The sequence below is a fragment of the Colletes gigas genome, unplaced genomic scaffold, assembly GCF_013123115.1.
Source record: "Colletes gigas isolate AHSC1104 unplaced genomic scaffold, ASM1312311v1 Colletes_gigas_Sc00011, whole genome shotgun sequence".
Lineage (NCBI taxonomy): Eukaryota > Metazoa > Arthropoda > Insecta > Hymenoptera > Colletidae > Colletes > Colletes gigas.
The window spans coordinates 2,679,611-2,703,108 of NW_025106640.1; the positions used below are offsets into that span (position 1 = coordinate 2,679,611).

The window sequence follows — 23,498 nt, forward strand, 5'->3', positions numbered from 1 at the left end:
CTATAAATTCACAATATTAAAGTTTTCATAAAAGCAAGAAAACGTGTATAAAAAAAAGAGTATTCCATATTAGGGCAACTGACCGTACTATCAATGACAATAGTTTCCTCGTAGGTCAGAAGGTTACAAGAGCGACGGAGGTTCGATAACCCGGACGGAAGCGCGGAAATAAGAAGGACGAGAAAGGGGAGCCGTTGCAACGTGGGGGAACTGCGGAGAGGAGAACAGGTGCGTCGAAACAAGACAGGGAAGAGGCAGGGCACCTGGCAGAGGCGAAAGAGAGGATGGTGGCGCATGCTCCTCCTCGTCGTGCACGCATCGCAGGCCAGGCAGTGGCCCACGTCGGCTCCAGGTACAGGCGAAAATCCATATTGTACCCGTGCACCGTCTCCTACGGCCGTTGACGGACTCCGCGAGGAGGCCAGGACGCGTCTGTGCACCGGCCACGGGCACCGTCGCCACGCAGCTTCCTCGAGACTAACGCGCCGGTCCTCCTCGAGGTCTGCCATCCGCTTCGAGCACGTGCCGCCTGGCAGTCGCGTGTCACCGCCCGCCGGCAGACAGATACGATAAACAGTCGCTCGAAGACCTCACGTCGGAGAGGTTCCCCTCGTTTCTGAACTCCATCCTCTCCTCCGGAACGCAATTCCAGGCGATCAACAGCGCGGAATGTATCAAGAGACATCACCCACAGAGCTCGTCGTTTGAAAAAAATTAGTATAAACGAAAAGGAACTCCATCCCCCACGGACGACGATAAAGGATGTTCAAGTGCTGCCGGTACAGTGCTGGAGGATCTGGGACAATATACAGGATCTCCTTGAGACGTCCAGGTGCAGTGGATTCGGCTGTAATTAACAGTTTGTGGTTCGTTAGCAGCGCGAAAGAACCGTATCGCCGCGACGGGGACGGAGTTGGCGAAGCTTCGAAACTTGTTTACGGAAGCGATTAAGCAGTGACTGTTAAGGACGTTCCTACGGCGGGTAGAACGAGAAACGATAACCTTTGTCCAACTGTTAATGTCGGGGCCTCGAAATCAGAATCGAGAGCATTCCGTCCGAGTTTCGCCGTAGTTTCGTCGGTAGCCTCGAATCGTAAGATCCCCGGGGCCCTTTTGTTCCGATGCTCGCGGACAAGTTCTGACGGTGGTTTCCGGCCGAGACAATAGGTGGGAATTTCATCCGCAGCTGTTCGAATCGTTTGATATCGCGCCGTCGGCGGTCTCGATAACTGACGTGCACGTAGCCCTGTTGACAATTTCGTGTCCATCCAGCGGAGGATCTTGACAAATGATCACGCGGCTACGAAGGCTACCGAGCGGAACGTTTATTATTCCATCGGCTATTATTCCCTCGACGAAGTCGGATTGAACGATCGTTGTAAAAGGGAACGACTACCAGGCGTTCGTAAGTCGATTTCAATTCACCCCCCTCGGGATCGTGCAAATTACAAATTACAAATTACAAATTACAAATTACAAATTACAAATTACGCGTCAGCTTATCCGAGGATTTAACGACTCGAGGCGAAATGCTTCTTAAAAAATTTCGATGCAAGTCGCGTCGGGGAGGATGAAGGAATCTGGAGCACGTTCTTTTAATCTTGGATGCGCGGACCAAAGCAAGAAAGGAGCCCAAGAGGATAAACCTACCCCTCTTTAATGACGGAGGATCTTAAAGGATCAGCATCGTTACTCGAGGAACGGTGGTCCCTTTTCCTCGAAAAATACGGTGGAAATAATAGCGTGTCGGACGTTCGGTGAAAAAACACTCCTCGTCGGGATTAAACAGTCCTTTTACGAGCCCCCTAGTTGGCGTTCTGACCTCGGTTACGCGAAATTCTGAACATTCGCCGCGAAAGTGTCCGCGTGCAATTTGCGAGGAAACCTGCAGGAAGAATAGGGGCAGGTAATAGTCTTGGCAAATTGAAGCTAAAAAACGAGAGTCGCGTTTGTTTCTGATTTTCGAGTTTGTAGTACAGAAACTAGATTTAACGAACGTAGTCGTTTCTATTTTTGAATAATTATTTCACGTCTTTGGGAAGATTAAACGTAACGATCAGCGAGGTTGTCTCGGATTGTAAATAATTCTGAAGACAAGATGCATGGTTTCCGACTCGAGTTATTTCACGGTCCTCGATTCCAGTTTCTTTGCATGCAACAGAGATCCGCGCCCCTGCATAAACGAAATAGGGTCTAAAGGACATTTGGAAACAGTGTTAGAGATTGGATAGAGCGGAGAGTAGGGTTGCACGGTTCCAGACTTTAGTTATTTCACGCTGCTCGAGTCTCTGGGTGGAATCTTGCAGGTAACTCTCTGTAAAAGTCTCCAGACTCAAAGGTGATCTGTGCTTCAAATGGAACGGAAAATAGGATTCCATGTAGATAGCTTATAAATGAAGAGGCAAGATATAACGAATGAAATTCTGATCTTAATTTATGCTTTTCTAATCTTGCAACCAACATCCTTGCAAGTCTCTCCAGACTCAAAGGTGGTTTCTGTGAGAAGAAAAATAGGGTCTAATAAGGGTGATTTTTTCCATGGAAGAGATAAGTTTAGAGGCAAGATGTAACAACTGAAATTGTACTCTTAACTTGTTCTTTTACAATCTTGCAATCAATATTCTCCAAATATCTTCAGACCTAAAGGTCTCTTTCTCGTGAAGAGAAGAATAGGATTCAATAATGGTGATCTGTGTTTCCATGGAAGGAAGAATAGGATTTAATATAGAGCTCTTATAGATGAGTTTGGAGTCAAGATATAACAAGTGAAATTGTACTCTTATTCTTCTATAATCTTGCAAATGTCTCCAGACCCAAAGGTGGTTCCTGTAAAAATAATAGATAAATTTTGAGTCAAGATACAACAACTGAATTTCTACTTTTATGCTTCTATAATCTTGCAAGCTCCTCGCAAATGCCTCCAGCCCCATTTTTTCCAAAAAGAAAAATAAGATCCAACAAAGGGCACTCGTAAAGTAAATTTAATAATTCCAGAGTCTGTACGCCAGAATACACGGTTCGTCGCGTCATTTTGCATCCAACTTTTCAAACTAGGTCCTTTGCACCCAAAGGCGATCTGTGTTTCCGCGAAAGGGCAAGTAGCTTAGAACGAAAAAGGCCAGGGTAAACAAATCCGTAAATAATTTTCGCGTGGGGAGAGGGTGCAACGGGGTTTGTTGTTCGCGTTGTTGCACCGTCTCTCGAGTTTTCGACAGTGAACGAACTCGATCGAAAGTCGAGCAAGGGTGGTGTTTACGTCGAACACTTGGTCAGACATGGCCAGGCTACAGGATAACGAGACCGTCTTCGACACCGGTAATTACGTGCTGAACGCTTTGAACTATATTAACAAGCTGAACGAGTCGCTCAATTCCGAGGCGATGAATTGTTTGAAGCTCAAACACCAAGAGCTGGAGTGGCTGTCCATGGGAGGGCAGGAGCAGGAGCAACTGGGATGCGAAATTAGCTGGGACTCTTTGCTGTGTTGGCCGAGGACGCCTCCGGGTGCTTTGGCCACTTTGCCGTGTCTCGAGGAGCTCAACGGAATTCGTTACGACAGCACACGTGAGTTTATAATATTCTACGCGTTAATAAAAATACACCAGTCGAACGGTAACCGAGGTCTCCGGTGTTCGAGATCGAAGGATCTCGAAATGTGGTTCTATCGAGTTTCGAACCAACGTATTTATTTTTCGATGCAATGGACGTTCGATGAAATTGTTTCGAATAAAAAAAAATTTCAAAAACATTGACTTTCCAGTATCTTGAACTTTGGGAACAACTGGGAGTTCAATAATTCTAATAATAATTATGGTACAAATACACTATTATTGTAAATGGGAGCTTTATAGAGGGTTGTCTGAACCCCTTAAATATAATAATTCATATTAAGTGTATCTTGTAACCTTTTGAAAATTTAAATTTCCCACGAATGCATAAATATTCGCAGCCTATTAATTGGTATTTTATAAAGAATGTAACCTTTCAATATTGAAGATTCTAGCGTTGATCGTGTTTGCTTGGAGACCTTAGTTATCAATCCCTCGTGGTTTAGAATTTTAATTCGTAGATTACTAGTAAAAATTCATGAAATTTACGCGCATACAAATTTGTCTTTTTTTCAATAATATTCCATAAATTGAAATAGACTGCGTGTCAAAGGTTTGGTGTCTTTTATTGGCACATTTTTAAGGTGTTTTGCTCGTAATTGACTGAACGAGACGAGTGAGCAAATATAAACAGACCTCCGATCTACAGAAGGTCGTCGTCTCGTTTGTTTAGATCCATCCAGTCGTAAAATTCGTTCGAACAGTTCTCTTAAGCACTCGCAGTGTTCGGTGTTTATAGTTGAGTGATTTGTGTTTGATTCTATCGTGCTTCTAAGCTCGAGAGTGCTCTATTTTGTCTCAAGTGTTCAACAGAAAGACATAAATTACTTTTGATAACAATTTCTATTCAACCTGTTTTAATTACTTTGGCAGAATAACGTGGTAACGAACATGAGAGAAGTTGAAGAGAAATTTATCACGCGATCACTGCATGAATTAATTATGTGTCCGGGTAAACGTAAGCAGTTTCTAATTACTGAAAATTACGGACCGTATTACGTCGACGTTGCAGGAACAACGTAACTTTGACTACGATTTTTGTTCCGGGGATTAAATTTTCTTAATCCTTTCGTCCAGGATTTGTTATCAAATAATTGAGATAAAAAATGAAACATCAGTTTTTGATTTTCTATATTAAAAATCGCTACGATTCAATTTCTTAAAGTCGGCTCGAAGGAACGGAAGGATTTATGGGAGTAGATTCGAGTCACGGCTTTAAAGGGAACATGTTCGCAATTTGACCTAGACTCTCCATTTTGTAACTTATCGATCCTCAAATATTTTAAGATTTTCAATTTATTTTTACATTTAACGATAGCTCTGCCCGAATCAATATAATCATATTTACAATCAGTTGTAATTGTTAAAATGGAAGGACTCAAAGATATTGTTACAGATTTTATTTCAACGATGCAAAACGTTCAGAGATAGCGAAATTCGAACGGATTCCCAATCGTATCGAATTTAACGAAACGTTTAACATCAAGTAGCTGGGCGGACAAGCTCGAAAGCTTTGTCCAGTTGAAATCTTTGCTGACCAATATGCTTCGTCTCGAATCAAGCGATTTCGTCTGCCCGGTCTGCTGTGAAATTGAAAAACGCGGTGAATACTTTCGACGAATATCGACACTCTGCGAATAAATGTCGACGAATATTAATCCAAAGCAAAAATTCGCGAAAGTTTGCAGTGGACAAACAAATTAAAAATTCTCCAAAGTCAGTGTCCCGTACGCGTTGGAATGCTCTTTGAAATAATAAATACTGCTCGTTGCGATGTTCGTTGTACGATAGTAATTAATTACGATCCGCGACGAAAGCAAAATGGCGAGTCGAGATTTCCGTTCGCGATCATGTCGAGCCAAACTACTCGGCGAGAGAGCCTCGAAAGAAACAATACGAGAAAAGGAGTATTTATAAAGTCGTTCGTTATCGATCAATCTTCTCCACGAGGCTGCAGGAGAACTCATTCTACGTGCATGTAATGGCAGCGAATATCTCATAACTCGCGGAATAATTGAATCGGAACGCGCACATCAATCTTCGTATTAATTTTTAACCAATTCGACTACGGAGCATCCTGCTCGTTTTCAGGAACGCAATAATGCACGATTCGTATCCGTGCACCTTGCAAACGAGAGAAACGTCAAGAAACACTCGAGATAAACATACAAATATTGTATATTTTTCTCGAATTTTTCGTTCGCTTCTCGAGACTCAGACTTCATCCTTTTAGACGATACTTAACTTCTTAATCAATTAATTTATGTATTATACGGGTACAAGTCCATCAGTTTACAAGAGAAAATATGAATAATACAGAAATATGCATAGAACAAAATCGATATTGAGTGAATCTGATTTTCGAACGAGGAAATTTTAATGGCAAAAACAAGCTGTCGATATTGATATTGAAGCTTATAGTAAACCTGATTTCTGAACGAGGAAATTTTAATGGCAAAAAATTCTTAAAATCTAGCTGTCGATTCCTGAAAATTTCCAGTGATGACTCTTCGCTGAATCTGTCCCGTTCGTTTGAAAATAATAATTAAATGTCGTGAGTGGCAATTTGAAACAGGTTACGGATCCATTATAATATCTGTAATTTTTAATCGGACTCTGCAATTTAAATCCAGTGTTCAGATTGGATGTAACAAGAGTTCCGAAGGCACGTAACGCCAGTCAGGCGATAAATCAGCGAGGAAAGGAAAGACGGTCAGGAGAAGAAGTAACAGCTCGGGAAAAGCTTTGAGATTCCTTTTTTTTCTCCCCCCGTTACAATCGATGCAGGGAATACCTAGTGATTCGTAAACGCCAGCACGTTCCTGACGTGAGTAGCTTCCGCTTTAATGATTCACGTTCCGCGTAACACAGAATCCATAAAACGGGGCTCTTGTACGCCTCGAAGCATCACAGGAATATCAAATCTCGATTTCGGCACGTTTGTGTCTGTTTGTACGCGTTTGTACAACGAAATACGTGTTACATTTGTAACTATATTCAAACGTAACTCTCTTCCCTTGGTAAACTTGGTTTGTACTTTAAATGTTATTTTTTTTTGTTGAAACCGAGTCGAAGTTAACAATAACGACTTTTTCTTCTTTTCTCGACGCAACTAACGTACGAACTCGATCCCGTCTGCGTTGAATTTTCACGCTAATTAGTCGATTATCGATTTGCTTTTGTTTCCCTCTTTCGACGAAAATTATAGAGTTAAACTTTCCCGCAGCTCATCCATGCGCGTTGGATTAAACGCGATCGAAGTTTCTGTTAATTTCATTTAATCGACGGGAACGTTTGTATCGTTTAAAAATAATACGCTACCGGCAGTGTTATTTACTCTGTCGTGTTTCGCTGTAACACGAAATAAGAAACACGTTTGGAATTTCCGTTGATAAATATTCCTGAAAAATAACTGTAGTTCGAACGAGCAGCGAGGAGATTGGAAAAACTAGTTTTTTGTCGTTTTGCGTACCTTTTTCGGGAACGTTTAATTTGAAACGACGTGGTCAACAGTGAAAATTCATATTGCAAAGTCGAATGAACGTGAATTTTCTGAAAGCAGACCGGCGAGAAACGAGACAATTTTTCCGCGTTTTGCTTATTTTTTATCGTGGATTATTTCCACCTGTATCAATTTTACTATCTGCTAGTTAGTTGGAACAACTTGGAACAGGTTGCACCGTCATTAACGCTTGTAAGGAGCAACGCAAGTGGAAATAACGAGCATTAGTCAGACAAGTAGTAGAGACTTAAACGTATGGCGTTTCTAGCGTCACGGTGATTTGATTGTTTTACAGAAATTCAGCTTTCGAACGAATTAACCGATTCACTGTGCTACGTACAAGCTTTTATGTTAACAATTTAATAATGTTAAATGAACAGAATTTGAAAAATGGAACGAAAGTATCTTTCAAAAATATTGATGCTTACTTCTTCCTTTTAAAGCAACTTCAGCTTAATCTGAACATTTTCTATTATTTGGCAGAATATTCATTAAATATTTTAAGATCGAATGGAGCGTTCTCATCGACGTTTCATTGAATGAAACACGGGTCAAACGCCTATTTGAGCTATACAGAGAAATTGAGAAACACTGATCCGTGCTCCTGGAGAAATTGAAGTCGCGTGAAATTTAAAAAGCTCCGAGTTATCCAAAGCGGTTAACGATATAATACAGAGAAACGCAGAAATACAAAGGGAACGTTCCCTCTCGTAGCTGGAAGGACATTATAGAAAGCCCTTTCGACGCCGGATATTTGTTTTTGAAATACAGGTTCCAGTAAATGGGTCAGCCTGTAGCTCCGTCCTAAACGAATACAAAGAAAAAGAATTTACTCTGTCTTCGACTTGTGAAATTCTAAAATAATAAACTATGTCTTAAAGTATTATATCCTCGATCGATTCGTGTAAAAAAAAGACTCCTCGCGTTGGAATTAAAACAATTCTCAGGCTGAAATATTAAATGAAATAAACTGAAGTAGAATTCGCGAATGTTAGTTTAATTTTCGTGCAATTGTCAAAAATTCTACAATTTTGGCTCGACAGCGGACGCGTTGAACTGTGTAAAATTTCGTTTTAAACCATTGTACAACGTGCACGCGTAACGTTATAAATGTTATAGTATGGCCCAGTTGCTAATATTAGCCTGTTTACTCGCCACGGTTGCAAGGTTGTTCAGAAACAGTCTGTATCGTTAAATGAGCCTCTAAGTGACTGGATTTCCTTTTTTAATTAAAACGTGATACCCGTCGCGAAATTAATTACGAATGTAGCCGTTACAGGCGGCAGTCTGGCCGCGCTATTTAAGATCAAATTACATTAGCGTCGATGTAACGTCACCGAGAGCAAACTGCAACTACGGCCTTTCTCTGTCCTGTTAGAGGCGACAGACTATCGCAAATACGCGGGGCTGCGTCTTTGGAATGAATATTCACGAAGGGATTTGGAAACCATTAACGCGGTTGACACGCTTCCCACTTTCGCGAATTAATTCACTGTTTCATCGTCAATAACAACACTTCAACGCCCCCTCCCCCTCTCCACGGATCGCGAACACTCGTAATTTTGTTTCACCTTCTTTTATCGTTTTTTTTCTTTTTTTTTTTCGCCCCTATTTTTAAACGAAACGACACGAATCTACTTAACGGAATTTGCCTAATTAGCACGGCGTCGCTAACGAATTATTCAGGTCAGGAACGAAGGACAATTTAATTAAAGCACAACAATCCGAGGGAAAAGGATCCGTTTTACGATTACAATCTCGGGATGCTTTTTATCGAGCATCAATTACGCGTGCCGCGGAGCCAATATAAAGCCGGACGGGTTTCAAAACGCGTTCGTGATGATCGTTCGCGCGAAAACGGGAGAATATTATGGCGGACGGTTTGGTCGTCGAGCGATTTTTTTATTCGCATCGACGGGAGTCGATTAATGCTGTTGGCGAGCAACGAACGGGACGTAATTCGTTTCCTGTTTGCGCGAAAGAAGCTCGAGATTGATGGTAATTTGTGTGAGCAACCGGCGATTCTACTTGTTGACTTTAAATGCAAAAAATGCATTAGAATTATGCTCAATAAAATAAAAAAAGATACTCGATAGAAACTACGTATTTTATGATAACATATCTTGATCTTGTAATTCGAGGTTAATTTCTGTTTTTAGTCTCGACAACAAGATATGAAACAGGAACGTATTTTGTAAAAAGGTTGTCAAAAGTTTGGCGAACTAAATATGCGTGGAGGTGCTCATAGGGGGGAAAAATCTCACCCACTTTCTAGTTACTATGCACACATAGGCGCGTCGTGTGCTGCACGTGCTCTGTACAAATACAATATGGCGCTCGGGGTGGAATAAAGCTGCATAAAACTTCCATCCGTGCACATCTGTCGTGCACAGTGTGTCCCACCTAATTTGAATACTTATCTCGTTCATTTTCAAATATTCATTAAATATTCATTCGATGTGAAAAGTTTTAATTGATTGGAAGAACAAGCGTGTGGAAAATTCGAGGTGGCCGAGTTAGGAAATTCTAGGGGATAAAATATTCCCACACGAGGCTTCATTATCGAGAAAATTGATGTTGAATGTTTGTCGAGCGCGATCCAGTATGATTTCACCGACGCAATTCGATCATTATTCATTATTTCCATTTGCGTCGGTGATTGTAAACAGCCATGATGGAACGCTACTGTTTTCTCTAGATCCGCTATCTTCTTATTTGCTAGAACCAGTTGGAATATTATTTAGTAAACTTTTAGATTGTTTCTTTTTTATTCTATGATTGTGCATTGTTTTAATTCCGCTATAACAGTTGTTTTATACTCGATTGACAGAAGTTCTCGGACGAAGGTTTGTTGTAAAAATATGTAACCTTCAACGAGCGAAGCAGTTCGTAAGAACTTCAACTTTTTCAAAGCGGACTGAGACTTTTTTGCATTTGCTAAAGAGAAAAAGTTCTCTGTTAATGCAATAATGAGTGGGATAAAAGTTTCACTGAATGTAACTCGTTCTGCAATTATTTCTTTTCAGAACGGAAAGGTAGAAAAATTACTGTTATATAGGGAGTAATTAAAAATTTCACCAGTTTCGTTCTATGTGCTTTGACTAATGTTCAGTTAAGATTAATATTCAGTTGCTGCTTGCGTTGACGCGTATAAACATTGACAGTGATATAGTATAAACTGTGTTTGCTTGTTCTTGGATGTTAGAAGATGGTAAGATCGACAGGAAACAGATAATACTATATCACTGTCAATGTTTCTCATGTTCTGGTGTAAGTAGAATTACTAAGTAATGCACAGACGAACATCACACTTCACAGTAGGTCCACGAATATTCAAAATCTATTTTCTCGTAGACAAGAAAAATTTTATTCTACATCTATCATTAATGAGAAATAAACAACCAAAAAAAAATTTTAAATCGCTCCAAAAAAATTATCTTTAGTTGCAGGGGTCAATTACAATCATTTTTGGTGAATAGACATAACCCAGAAATTCTACGCACTTTCGAGAAAAAAATTCGAGTAGGTGTGAAATTTTTCGACGAAATTCAAAAATTTCTAATCGTTCTAAAAAAATTATTTTCAGTTGCGGGGGTCAATTGCAATTACTTTTTGTCAATACACACACACCCGAAATCCTACGCACTTTCGAGAAAAAAATTCGAGTAGGTGTGAAATTTTTCGACGAAATTCAAAAATTTCTAATCGTTCTAAAAAAATTATTTTCTGTTGCGGGGGTTAATTAAAATCATTTTTGGTCAATACACACACACCCGAATTCCTGCGCACTTTTGAGAAAAAAATTCTTGATCGAAAATCTAATGTCTGACCATACCATTGATATGTTTCACTGCAATTTCATGCATATGTTTAAAACATCATAACTCCTGAACGGATTGAACGATTTCAATGTTTCAAAATGCAAATAACGCGTATTTTAGTGGAGAATATGTAGAAATTCTAACAATGTTCGAAAAGTCGGTCCTTAACCCCGTAAAGTGACAAAAACCCCCAAAAATAAAAATGGTCCAATTTTCCAACGACCATAACTCCTACAATAGTGAACGTATCTCATTGAAATTTAGGGGTGAAGTAGAGCTCATAGATACATACAAAAAAGTATTAAACAACTTTTCTATACAGCGTCAACCAAGTTAATTAAAAATAAAAAAACGAATTTTTAAGGAAAATCGACAGGGGGTAGGTGCTGAAATTTTCCGGCAAAAAAAAAAATTTCAAATCCTTCTGAAAAAATTATTTTCAGTTACAGGGATCAATTACAATTATTTTTGGTGAATAGACATACCCTCGAAATCCTAGTCATTTTCGAGAAAAAAATTCGAGTAGGTGAGTAATTTTTCGGCGAAATTCAAAACTTTCAAATCGTTCTAAAAAAATTATTTTCAGTTGCGGGGGTGAGTTACTATCATTTTTGGTGAATAGACATAACCACGAAATCCTACGCACTTTCGAGAAAAAAATTCGAGTAGGTATGAAATTTTTCGGCGAAATTCAAAAATTTCAAATCGTCCTAAAAAAATTATTTTTCGTCGCGAGGGTCAATTACAATCCTCTTTAGTTGATAGACATAATCCCGAAATCCTACGCACTTTCGAGAAAAGAAATCAGGAAGATGGACAAATTTTTAAAAATTAAAAAATTTCCTTTTTCATTTCTTATTTTTATCTGCTGTTTATATTCTCTATACAGCGATTCTGTTAATTGGAACAGGTTGTAGCTCCGTTCCAAGACGGGAGAAAGGAAAATTACTCGCATCGATTACCGAATAAATAATGGATACACTCGCCTGTCAAATAGACAGCAACTTTTTTATCGCCGGTCTCTATACCGCGGAACAGATTCGAAGTTTCGTCCGTGATCAATACTCCTCGAGCGCGACTTCACGCGTTTAAAGGGCGACGTCGAAGGTATCGATGAATAGTTCGATCATCGTCGAACCGTCCCCCCCAGTAATTCCGTCGACTAGTTTCCCTCACGGCGCGCCCGGTGTTTCCTACGATTTATAACGACAGCTCACGGTATTCATAAACGAAGGGAGATGTGCTCGTGCACCGCTCCCGTGTCCGTTGTTTCACGAGGCCTCGTTTGATATATGCGCGCACGTACCGGAGGAGCGTAATATAATGGTCGCCAGATTGGCCGGGACTTAACGACGCCATTACGTATTCGTAGACAGGGTGTTAAAAGCGAATCTTGGTCGAGACGACGACGCCCCGTAGTCGGAATTCTCTCGTCGTTCCTCATGAATGTCAAACGACGAGTTCGTCGAAAAGGCGCCGATTATCGCGCAACGACATCCGGATAAGGGGGGGCGCGATTACCATTTACTTTTCTTATTGCATTTCGTCGCAAGTGCCCTCCCGTGCACAACAGAATTTCGATCGCGTGGCGGTGCACGGCGTTCTTCGATGGAACGATCATTCACATTCTTGCGTATTCAAAGCGTTCCTTTGCAGTCGAGATACATATTTGAACAGTGAGCCCGCGACACGACCATTATTGCGCCGCTGAATGCGCGGTATTGAATTCGCGGTTAATATCGAGTCGTCCGCACGCGGTGGGAGCCGAGACTGGGAAAGAAACTGGGTCGAACGACAGGTTTTTCGGTACGATACGTTGATCAGAGAATTTTTGAGAATGCCATATGTTCCGGAGGTATCCATCGTGAACGATAAATTTCTAAAATCGGTTGTTAATGTTCGTGTTTCTCTGTATAATGTATATTAATAAATATTTAATGGGCTCACGTAGCCAAATCTCGTTTTTTTAAACGTTGTAACATTCAATGGCTGAGTACTTGCGAGAGAGAAAGGTTGAGCGTAGCCCTCTACCGGCGAGCACGCGAAGCTTCGACCCCATATTTAACACTAGATTTACGGGAATCTATTCTACCAGTTTCAGAATAAATTACACGAATATATATTCTAACTAAAAGAAAAATCGTATTCGAATGTAATCGTAAACACAAGGAGTTTCAATCTCAACAAGAAAAATATTAACCAAAGATCGAAACATTAATTTTCAACAAAAGATCACTGTGCAGAATTATTACCTTCCACGAGTTATTTCACCGGTCTTTTTCCCGGCAATGATTGCGACAGTATATCGAATCGAGTGTGAATCAGCGCTGCTCGAAACGTTCCTCGCGATTTTAAAAGCGAAGAAAATCTTGGAAATGATAAACTGGTACGCGTTCTCGCGTATCGAGCAACGGATCACGTGATGGGTATTCCAGAGGGTGTTGCCGAAGAATTAATTTCGAAATTGAAACGAAACGAGCCGAGTTTCCGTAGCATTATGCTTTTAATGAAAATTAAACGAGAGGAATTAAGCGAAGCGCGGTTGTTTCGATACCTCGTTACATTTTTCGTCGGAGGATCTCCGCGTTCCAAGTTGAGTCCCTTTCTGAGCACTTGAACATTTACGATGCAGAATCATTATACATTTTTTTTTTATAAAAGAAAAGAACAATGAAAAATAAGTACAGACGATACGAGACGGAGACAAAAGTTTTACGGGATGTTTCATTGGAACTGGAATATCTGTTTTCGGATGTTCACGATTGAAAATATCCCCGTTGCTGTTTTTAACGGGCAGAGACGGAGTTGGTAAACTCGCGACAGTCGCGGAAGCGTGGGAAATAACGCTGCGGTGGGTTTCGAGAACTCGGACCATTTTGATCATGTTAGAGTTAATAACTTTATGCGTCGGTGAGAGTAATTAGATTCGTGGGTTATCATGAATAGCTTCCCTGGAAAGTTTAACCGCACGAGTGAGAGCGTCGGTGTGCCAATCTCGAAATTTACATAGGACGAAAAGGTTACTTCATCGGCTCCAATCTGACGGGAAAGTTCACTTTTGAAGTCCTTCGAAACGCTAAGAACTGCTACAGGTTTTCAAACGGGCTACGAATTTGTCCCTGGCATTATAAATTGTTTATAGTACTCAGAAATCCAATAGAAAAATCCTACAACGATCGACTTTAAAGTATCGTGATGCATGCACCAGGCGTGACAATTAAGTTTCAAGAATAATCGAGTAAAATATTTTATTTTAAAAAATATGTATATGTATATGGAATAGAGTCCCCACTGAATGCTTTAAAAATCAAGTAGATACGAGTCTATCGTCTTCAAAGAAGTTCTTTACAGACTATACACACACACAAGTTTCCTAGAATTCATTGATGATGACATTTCTGGAACTCGTTTTCTGACATTTGGTTTAATACCCCGAGTTACAATTGCTTCACGTTTCAGGGATTGAAAATGAGTTTTCTTAGTCGTTCCTCTTATTCGAGGAAATGCAAAGAAGTTACAAGCTGACGCATGAAAGTTGAAACTGATCGATTCTGGAATTAAAATCTCTCTCGCTGGAATGGTTGAATAGGACGAGACTGTTTTGTTCAAAACTTGGATCAACTTTTCGGAATTTACCACGACAAAAGTCAAAATTTGAGAGAATATCCAGTTTCATTGTCTTAGAACAGTCTAACAACGCAAACTAAAAATAGTTAAACTTTAGACCGGTGCAGTTCCGAAACTATTAGTGTTTTGTTAATTATCAAGACATTGTTAGAAGCGGCAAAGCCTCCCCTTTAAAATGGTTTTTGATTTTCGTCGATCGGACTTTCCGTTTTCGAGATATCGTAATTTATGTAAAAGGTAATTTTTAAGATCCCGCTATCTCTCGCTTCCCGTGTTAGAAAAGGCTATTAACGCGTATTAAAAATACTGAAAGTTTGGATGCGTGCAGTTCCGAAACTATTAGTGTTTTATTAATTATTAAGGTATTGTTAGCAGCAGCAAAGCCCCCCCTTTAAAATGGCTTTTGGTTTTTGTCGATCGGACTTACCGTTTCGGAGATATCGTAATTTATGTAAATGCTAATTTTTTTAATTCGACTATCTCTGTCTTCGTCTAGCGGAGTCGGACCTCTTTGTCGCACGTGCGTGGTACTGACCTAGCCCGCGTACGTGACTGCCGTGACCCAGTTTCGACGTAGTATTTCCAAGAATTTACTACGCACTGTTTACTATCGACGCGCGCGCGAGATCAATGAACTCTCGCGAGCGCACAACGAAACGTAAACAAACCCTATCTCCGAAACTAGCCACCGCATCGACTTGAAACTAAAATCGCTATATCTCCGGAACCAATAAAGCTATCGACTCGTACAAACGCTCATTTTAAAGGGCATTTCATCCTCTATCCGATGACTATAGCAACCATTATTATTTATGCGATCTTCTATGTTTATTTTAACATTTACTTTGACGCTACATACCCAAAGATGTTTCAGCAGTTCCTATCGATTATACGACTGGTGCGCGATAAAACTGGATTATAAATTGTTCATTTAATTGGAAATAAATTTAAATTTGTATACGGGATGTTTGCATAATTACTATGCCATTTTTTCGTAAATAATTGTTTCCTCCGGAATTAACTACGGTATCGACTTGAATCAAAATTCGTTTTCAAGGGTGTTTTATCTTCTATCCGATGAAAATTAAAAAATTGCCACGTAGTTTGTAAAGTTTCTGTAAGAAGTTAAAGTACTAAGTATGCACATTTAGAAAGAAATTGTGGCGAACAAATATTAGCAGTGGATTAGAATTTTTCAAATTCTGATGCTCCGTACGAGTGTCGAGCGCATTTCCGCCGCATCGATTTTCGATTTAATGTTCGCAACGGGACATAAATCCAATTACGATCATCGACCTGCGCGAGCCTCGCCTAACATATCGAGACCTTTACAAGACGCGTTAGAATTCAATTTCTGTCTTCCCAACTGTTGCACGGCTGTTACCATAATTGACGTCGTCCTCGCGAATGCAAAACATTTTTACGGAACGAACTGTATCGACGTTCGTGCTACTTTCGTATCGCGCAGACTTCAATAATTCTCCATCGGGCAATCTCAGAAGTTTTCCATTTCGTATCGACGAGACGTAAAATTTATAAAATAAAAATAAAATATTAAAATTTCGAAAACTAAAATTACCTTTACGGTCGGTGAAATGTCGTGGGAATTCGTGGCGCTTGATTTGCAAAAATATGCTACTCGAATTGCGTTCCCCTTTGACGATCGAATCCAACGAAATATTCTCCGTTCGAGTACGGTCGAAACAACGATCGCGTCGAAGATTTATTGCGTTTTCAGGAAAGTGGGTCCATTTGAAAATTTCTTCGTTTAAGATTACACACGATCCTTCGCGACATGACCCAATAGTGGAAGGCTTTCAGGTTGCAACAAATCGTCGGGACGAATTTGCCGCAATAAAAGACGAAGTCGGTGAACGTACGTGGAAATGGGATTTTTACGACTGCCTTCGTCTTTCTAGTTTTGGAACGATAGTGGATTTACAAAGGTGGATTTAAAATAGTGGAGGCTGCGTGTTGGGACTCGAAGATATCTACGATTTGCAATCTTCGCGATAAGCTCTCGCTGCTGTCGAGTTTAGTCCAAGGTTTTAAAGCAATTTAATTTTCCAGAAAGCTCTGAGATAGTTTGAAGAACGTTAAAACATAAAATCGAGCATCGAGAAAATATTTCGAGAAAAATGAGTTTTCATTGTCTCGAACAGAACTCCTTTGCAGCGTCTGCTAACATCGAGCCGTAATAACGTTTATCAGAATGGTGCAAAGGGAATTAAAAATAATTTGTAACAAAGAAATGCTTATCGGTTGATCGTGTCAGGATTAATAATCTTTTAATTGTTTTACACAACGATTCGCGCGATAAAGGCGAGTTTTTGTCAAAGGAAGGGACGAATAATAGTATTTGAGTAGGAACAAAACGTGTAATATTCTCCATTAAATGGATTTGCGTTCTGCGAACAGAAATAATGATTTAACCATTTCCTGAAATCTTTTTCCGTACAAATATATATCAGCAGACGAAAAAAGAAAGGCAAAAATTAATTTGTCGGTACAATTAATATTTTTTAAAACGCTTTAAAATACTTTAAAAGTTTATCAAAGTAAAATTTATTTATCGGAGAGGAGAGATTTTATGCGATACAAAATACATTTCCTGTCCCTGGGAATAAAATTCACAATATTCTCTGCTCGTGCAGTAAGTCTACTGAAAAGGGTTGGGGACGTAGATCAACAACTTTTCCACGGTGGGAACAGAACTGAATCCGTGCACCTAGTCATCGTGAAACGTCGTCAAACTTTTACGGCCGCTGTTATGCGCAAAACGTGAGAAAATCAAAGTTTATTAAAGAACGGAAAACAAAAGGTTGTGTATTCTAGTGAAAAGCGCGCGTGCATGGAACAGGCAATTTTACGCGAATTCTGTTGAAAACAGCAGCAATTTGAATAATGTTCCAACGATAACTTTGTTTTCTACCTTATTTATTCCGTAAATAATTAACGCGTAAACTAGGGACGGTATTATTTATAAACTAAATTATAAGCATTCCACGTTTAGAATTTGTAATTTCTGTGATTTAATCGCTTAATCTATTATCAAATTCTTATTTCTTTTTTCAAAAATGTGAATTTTTTTCCTAAATATTGACACTGACATAGGCAGTACAATATTGGGATATTCGTAATCTAAATAAATAATTTTCATTGTTTTCTTCGCAAAATTCGACATTTCATATGCACTGACAGTGTAACACCGAAAACGATAATAGTATTCTGTCCTGTTTGTGTGCACAAATATACCTTTTCATGCACAAACATACGTTTTCGTGCATAAAGTAACCCGAAAGCGAGGATATGCAACCGCATGAAGCCCGACTATTGTTGGGAAAAACAAAACGAGCGTCAATTCTGTCGAAACACACGGATATTTTTTTTAATAAACTAAACTCGTGCAGTATGGTAACATTGTATAAAGAGAATTCCACTGAGTTTTAAGTTTCAAGCATCATTTTCGTTGAAGTATCTTGATTTTTGTAGGAATTGAAACATTACAAAGGATCCATTTATTGTATATTCGGTTTGCATATACAGTTTGTGTAAACGCTGACCTATAGAATTATTTTAATAGCACTCACGCTCTATCGCGAACATTATCGGTATTTTCCACAAGTTTAATCCCAAACATAAAAATTGAAATATGTTTGGAAGCATACAAGTCCACTGTTACGACTATACCGTATTAGTAACGTGTCTAATCCTCGCCAGTATTGATTATGGCCTCGTTCCGTCTTGCTATACTTTCTACGAGATCGTCGTATCCGGCATATTTTATGCGTCAACGATTTCACCGTAAAAACATGTTTTTCTCGAAGCCTTTGCTTCATGAACGCTTACACTAACAGTAAGAGAGATGGCCATTCGAACGAAGAGCAAAGCAATTTTCCTTATCCTTTTCGAGCCTTAGATTCGTTCATTCACAGTCAAACTTTTTTACGAAAGGAAATGGATCTTCGTATAATAATAATTAAAAAAATTCTGCTCTGCCTGTAGCTCCAGAATTGTCGTGCATTTTAGTATGAAAAATTCACAGCATCGATTCTCCCTTGATCGCGAAAATAACCAAAATCGATAACACAATAAGGAATTAGTTTCCAATTTTCTGTAATTCTTTTTGTAATCGCAAGCATAATTATAAATATATTATACAACTTTTATTCGTTCGTGGAGACTTGCAAACGGTTGTCGAAGCAAAGATAAGCTCACGATTTTACAAAATGGTGCCCAATGGGGCGTTCGGTGGTTAAGTGGCCGGGGATTAAACGGGATTATCGGACAGGAGGAAAAAACGAACGATCCAAGGATTATTTAGTTACGAAATACTGTAATCGTCGATAGCCTCGATCGGCTAATAATGGGTTTAATTGGGTTTATATGTAGATCGAGGAGGGGTTGGTCTAGCGACGACGACGTCGCTCGAGGACGCTCGAGAACCGCTAAAGGACATTTTCGAGGCACTCGGGCATGGAAAGAGCCACTCAAATGCCGTTTCCGGTTAAATTAATTAAGGCGCCATGCTTTCGCGGGGCTTAACGAAATCATCTGCTCGGAACACTCGCGGAAAAAGTGTGGTCGAAATGCTTCGAAATACGTAACAATGTTTCGACGTCGATTAACCTCGTTAACTTACGGCGGCCGCAAGCAGCAAGTAGCATTTTACTGTTTTAGCCGTAGGAATCAGGCCAATCCGTAAACAGAGTATTTTATATTTTTTCAAAGGGCTGTATCAACAGCCAGGAACCGGTTCTCACCCACATTTTCAAGCTTCCCAGACGCCAGGGACTCTATCGGTTTTCTATCTTTATATTAAAATACATCGAAAGTCGAAATTCAATACACGAACTTGTATAAAAGTTAGCAGATGATCGTCAAACAAAGTGGACGAAAATGCATTGATGATCAACGTTTCGTTTCACTTTTTTTTTGAAAGGAAAATATTCTCGCATAATTTACGTTTTCATCGAACGTTCGACGAATTCGAATAAACGCTGACAGCGACGGTTAAACAGTTGCGATTTAAATTGAACGAAGGTTAAATACAAGTTAACGATTGGGTGAATTCGACAGTGTATTTGACGAGCGATCGAGCATCGAATTACGTTACCCGTTGGAAATAAAATTGTACACCGCCCTCTGTAAAACGTGCGTTCGCGTCATCCTATCGTGTTGCAATTTACACGACGAGTAATTATTGTTTTTTTGATCAAGATAAATTTTGAGCAATTTTCTATTATTTTGCTAGTGCAACTGTTATCTTTAATTAAGATAGCAAGATACTAGTATCTGTTAATTTTGGTCTTTTTGGAGAAGCTGTGAAATTTGAAACGAGGAAGTTTACAGCTTAAATTCACAGCTTTAGTTGGCTGTAAGAGGATTTATTTAGTTCTGCGGGAATGTGTATGCCTGTGAGGGATCAGCGACAATGTGCACTAATGAAAAGGTCGGTTGAAAATACACCGAAAACGAGAGAAAACTGGTCCACAAAGCCAAAATATAGAATTTTTAGTCACAGCTTTAGGAGAATATTAAATTACGAAATAACCTTTCAGAGTCGTTCGAGTATATCTTTGGCAACGCGTTATTAATATTCTAGTTGGTTTGCGTGACATATCGAATGAATTAAAGAAGAGTAACGATTTTTAGAAAATTGTGCGAATGTCAGAGAGAGCTACGACTCGAAAGAAATTAATTTCAACAATTTCTGCTGTTTGAATTTATTAAGCAACGTCGTTTCTCTCTATGTAATATATATATCCGTCGATGCACTGAAATATTTGGCAATATTTTACAGTCGTAACACGAATGAAAGCAAACAATTTATTAAACCACCGTCGCCACGAGGCTGAAGAGTAGCGACTCATAAATAAATATTTGTCAACGTTTCAATTATACATTTGCTGTATCACAGGGTCATGAATAAATGCAAATAATTTTTAAATCTCTCTTTTCGTGGCCAACACCCAACAAATTTCCGACTCGTAAATATAACTAACTTTTTTTTTAACGAAGCATTTTTTATAATAAAAATTTATCGCAATCTAGAGCTCGAATTCAAGAATACTGCGTCTCATTTTGCAATTTTTTATCCTAAAAATACTAAAAATTCTGTTTGTGGAATTTCATTATGAAAAATTTAAATCTTTAAATCGAAGTTGAGAAGAAACTTAATAAAGGCGATGGTTACTATAGAATGATTAACGTTCGAGCAGTGTATCTTGTTTTTCCGTTCAAGCTGGATTAGATTTTGCTGTAAATATCACGTGTAACGAATTATCATGCCTTTATGATCGATGGCATTAAAACGTTAAATTGGGCTAAATGTGCTCGCGATACCATGTTTCATTTGACGTTCGGTAAATTGCACCTGGTTCCCGTTTCCCCGGGCGAAATGTACCTAGATATCAAATATTCCGCGAGTGACAACGATAAACGATAAGGACGATCGCATTAAATCGTTCCGAAAAGTGGGTCGAAACGACATTTCCGTTCGCGATATTCTCAGCGCTGAATAATCGGAATAGGGTCCAGAGGCGACTGCTACGAAACGCAGTTTATGATGTCGAAGTGTCGTTATAACGCCTCTGATTCAACAACTTTTAAGAAAAGAAACTGCAAAATTTTCAGAAACGGTTTTAATTAAAAAAAAAAAAGTCATCAACTTGATCACATTTTTGGCCCCCTTCGACAAGTAAAATATACAGGTACAAAAGGTACATTCTTGTATTTGTAATCTAGCATTGATTTTAGTTGATTCAGATATATTAGAAGAAAGTAAAAATGAATTTGTATAATAATGTTTCACTGTATAAATTTAATAGTTTATTTTATATTTATATTCTCGAGGAGTACAAAAAAAAATTGTAACAATAGCTGCATGTATTATTGATTTCACTTGATTCAGATATTTTAGAAGAAAGCAACAATTAATTTGTATAATAATGTTTAAATTTAATAATTTATTTTATACTTATATTCTTGAGGAATGTTAAGAACAATTTTAACAATGGTGCTTGTATTAATCGATAATAATTGTACAAGATTCAAGCGCGATTTAATTTCAATGTTCGTTAAAGGTTCTGAAAACTTGAGTAAAAGGTTTCAAGGGTCGAAAGTTTTAATTTAATAATTTTAATCGTGATTTACTGTGGGCGCGATATTATAGTCTTCGTCGTCCACGTGCATTCCAATATCTTCGTGGACCGCGCCGAGCCACAATTATTTACCATTCGCACAAGTGTTGGTCGGTCATCAAGGGTGGCTGAATACGTCAATATACGTACGCGACAATAATTATCTTCGTGTAATTGCGCCGCTTATCTCGTCCGCTGCAATTCCACGGATGGCATTTCAACAAGAATTGTTAACAATTGTTCACAAAATTCCGTGCTTCGATTAGCCTTCGTCGCCCTTTCGTCCACGATTTTAAACATCTTTTGAAAACAATTTTACCACAATTCATTCAATTATAATCTAGACACAAACATTTTTACATGGTAAACGAATCATACAATAAATTTTTAGAGTCCAAATTTATTGAATTCGCTCCAAAATATTGCATATTATCATACAACGAAAAATCCAAATGAAATGGAATAAAATTGTATGATAAACGTGGCTTCCGTTATAAATTACAAATTTTCAGCATCGATGGAGCTGAACATCGTTCTTGCGCGTAGTTCGAAGATTGCAACGCGGTAAATTACTAATTCAATTCGAATCTGTGCAAGTGTCCACGTCCACTTGAGAATTCTAACAATTTGTAAGAGTAACCTCAATGATTGCTCGCGAATCTTGTTAGTTGCATCGCGGTGGCAAGTGGAAGGGACAGTCACTTAGCAACGAGTGAGACTGGAGGTGGAAGCAACGATAGTAACAGATAATAGGAACCATAAGTGGGGTGGGGGCGTAAGCCGCGTAAGTGGGGATTTCTCTCACCGAATTGGTTGGTTCGATCGTTGCATCAATCTCGATGCTCGTAGAGACCCACGGCCGCGTTCTCTTGCAATTATCGAGGTTCTACGGTGCCGCGTTATCTTAATTTGTGCGGCGGGAATACGGTCAAAACCGACACGGACAAAGCGTGGCAGCGATTGAAAAATTTATAGACTAATCCCGGGATCCATTTTGCACCGACGTAACAATCGCGAATTGGGTTTTCTCTCCTTCGATCCGTTGTGTTCCCCGGGCGCGATAAATCACGGCAAAAGGATACGTACTTAAAACGCTTCCTAGGTTTGTTCTACGATCGAAGAAAGAAAGCGCCGAGCGGGGCAAAAATTACGACAAATCGCGTAACCGTTTTTCTCACAAGCGAGCGTCGATCATATTTCATTTCCAATTATCTTCGTCGTAAACTTAAAACTTGGTCGATACAAATTTTAATTGAGCTACTTTGCGTTTTTTTAGTAGGAATAATTTGAGAAATTTAACGTTATTCAAAGTCAAACAGATCTACACATACATTTAATTTAATGTACGTACTAAGGTGTTTGAATGAATCATAATATCGCTCTTGCTTGAGACTGTTTGAGATTTGAAAATGCTAGAAAGAAGCACTTTATTCAAGTAGCTCAAGCTGTACAATAAATACATAGAGATTGAAGACTGAATTTCACCTCTATAGTGTCTTTCTTTATGGACAACCAATTTACACTTATTTTAATATACAGGGTGTTCGGCAACCCTGGGAAAAATTTTAATGGGAGATTCTAGAGGCCAAAATAAGACGAAAATCAAGAATAGCAATTTGTTAATTGAGGCTTTGTTAAAAAGTTATTAACATTTAATGTTCCGTCCGTATTGAATTTTTTTCTCCAAAATGCGCAAGATTTCGGGGGTATGTCTATTCACTAAAAATGATTGTAATTGACCCCCGCAACCGAAAATAATTTTTCCAAAGCGATTTAAAATTTTTTTTCCCGTCGAAAA

The 23,498-nt window shown here is 39.0% G+C and overlaps 1 protein-coding gene across 4 annotated transcripts in view; it reads left to right on the forward strand.

Moving 5' to 3' along the window:
- The first annotated feature begins 749 nt into the window (after nucleotides 1-749).
- Nucleotides 750-23,498, forward strand: part of LOC122398198 (diuretic hormone receptor-like) — a 66,778-nt gene continuing 44,029 nt past the window's right edge. For 3 of the 4 annotated variants that reach the window (XR_006259176.1, XM_043397873.1, XM_043397875.1), the window contains exon 1: nucleotides 2,802-3,564. Coding sequence is in view for 3 of the 4 variants with exons in the window: in XM_043397873.1 (XP_043253808.1) it covers nucleotides 3,276-3,564 (289 nt within the window). In the remaining variant the exon portion in view is untranslated. Of the gene's footprint in view, nucleotides 1,907-2,801; nucleotides 3,565-23,498 lie in introns of those variants that run through there. The other variant, XM_043397874.1, reaches the window with a different exon arrangement.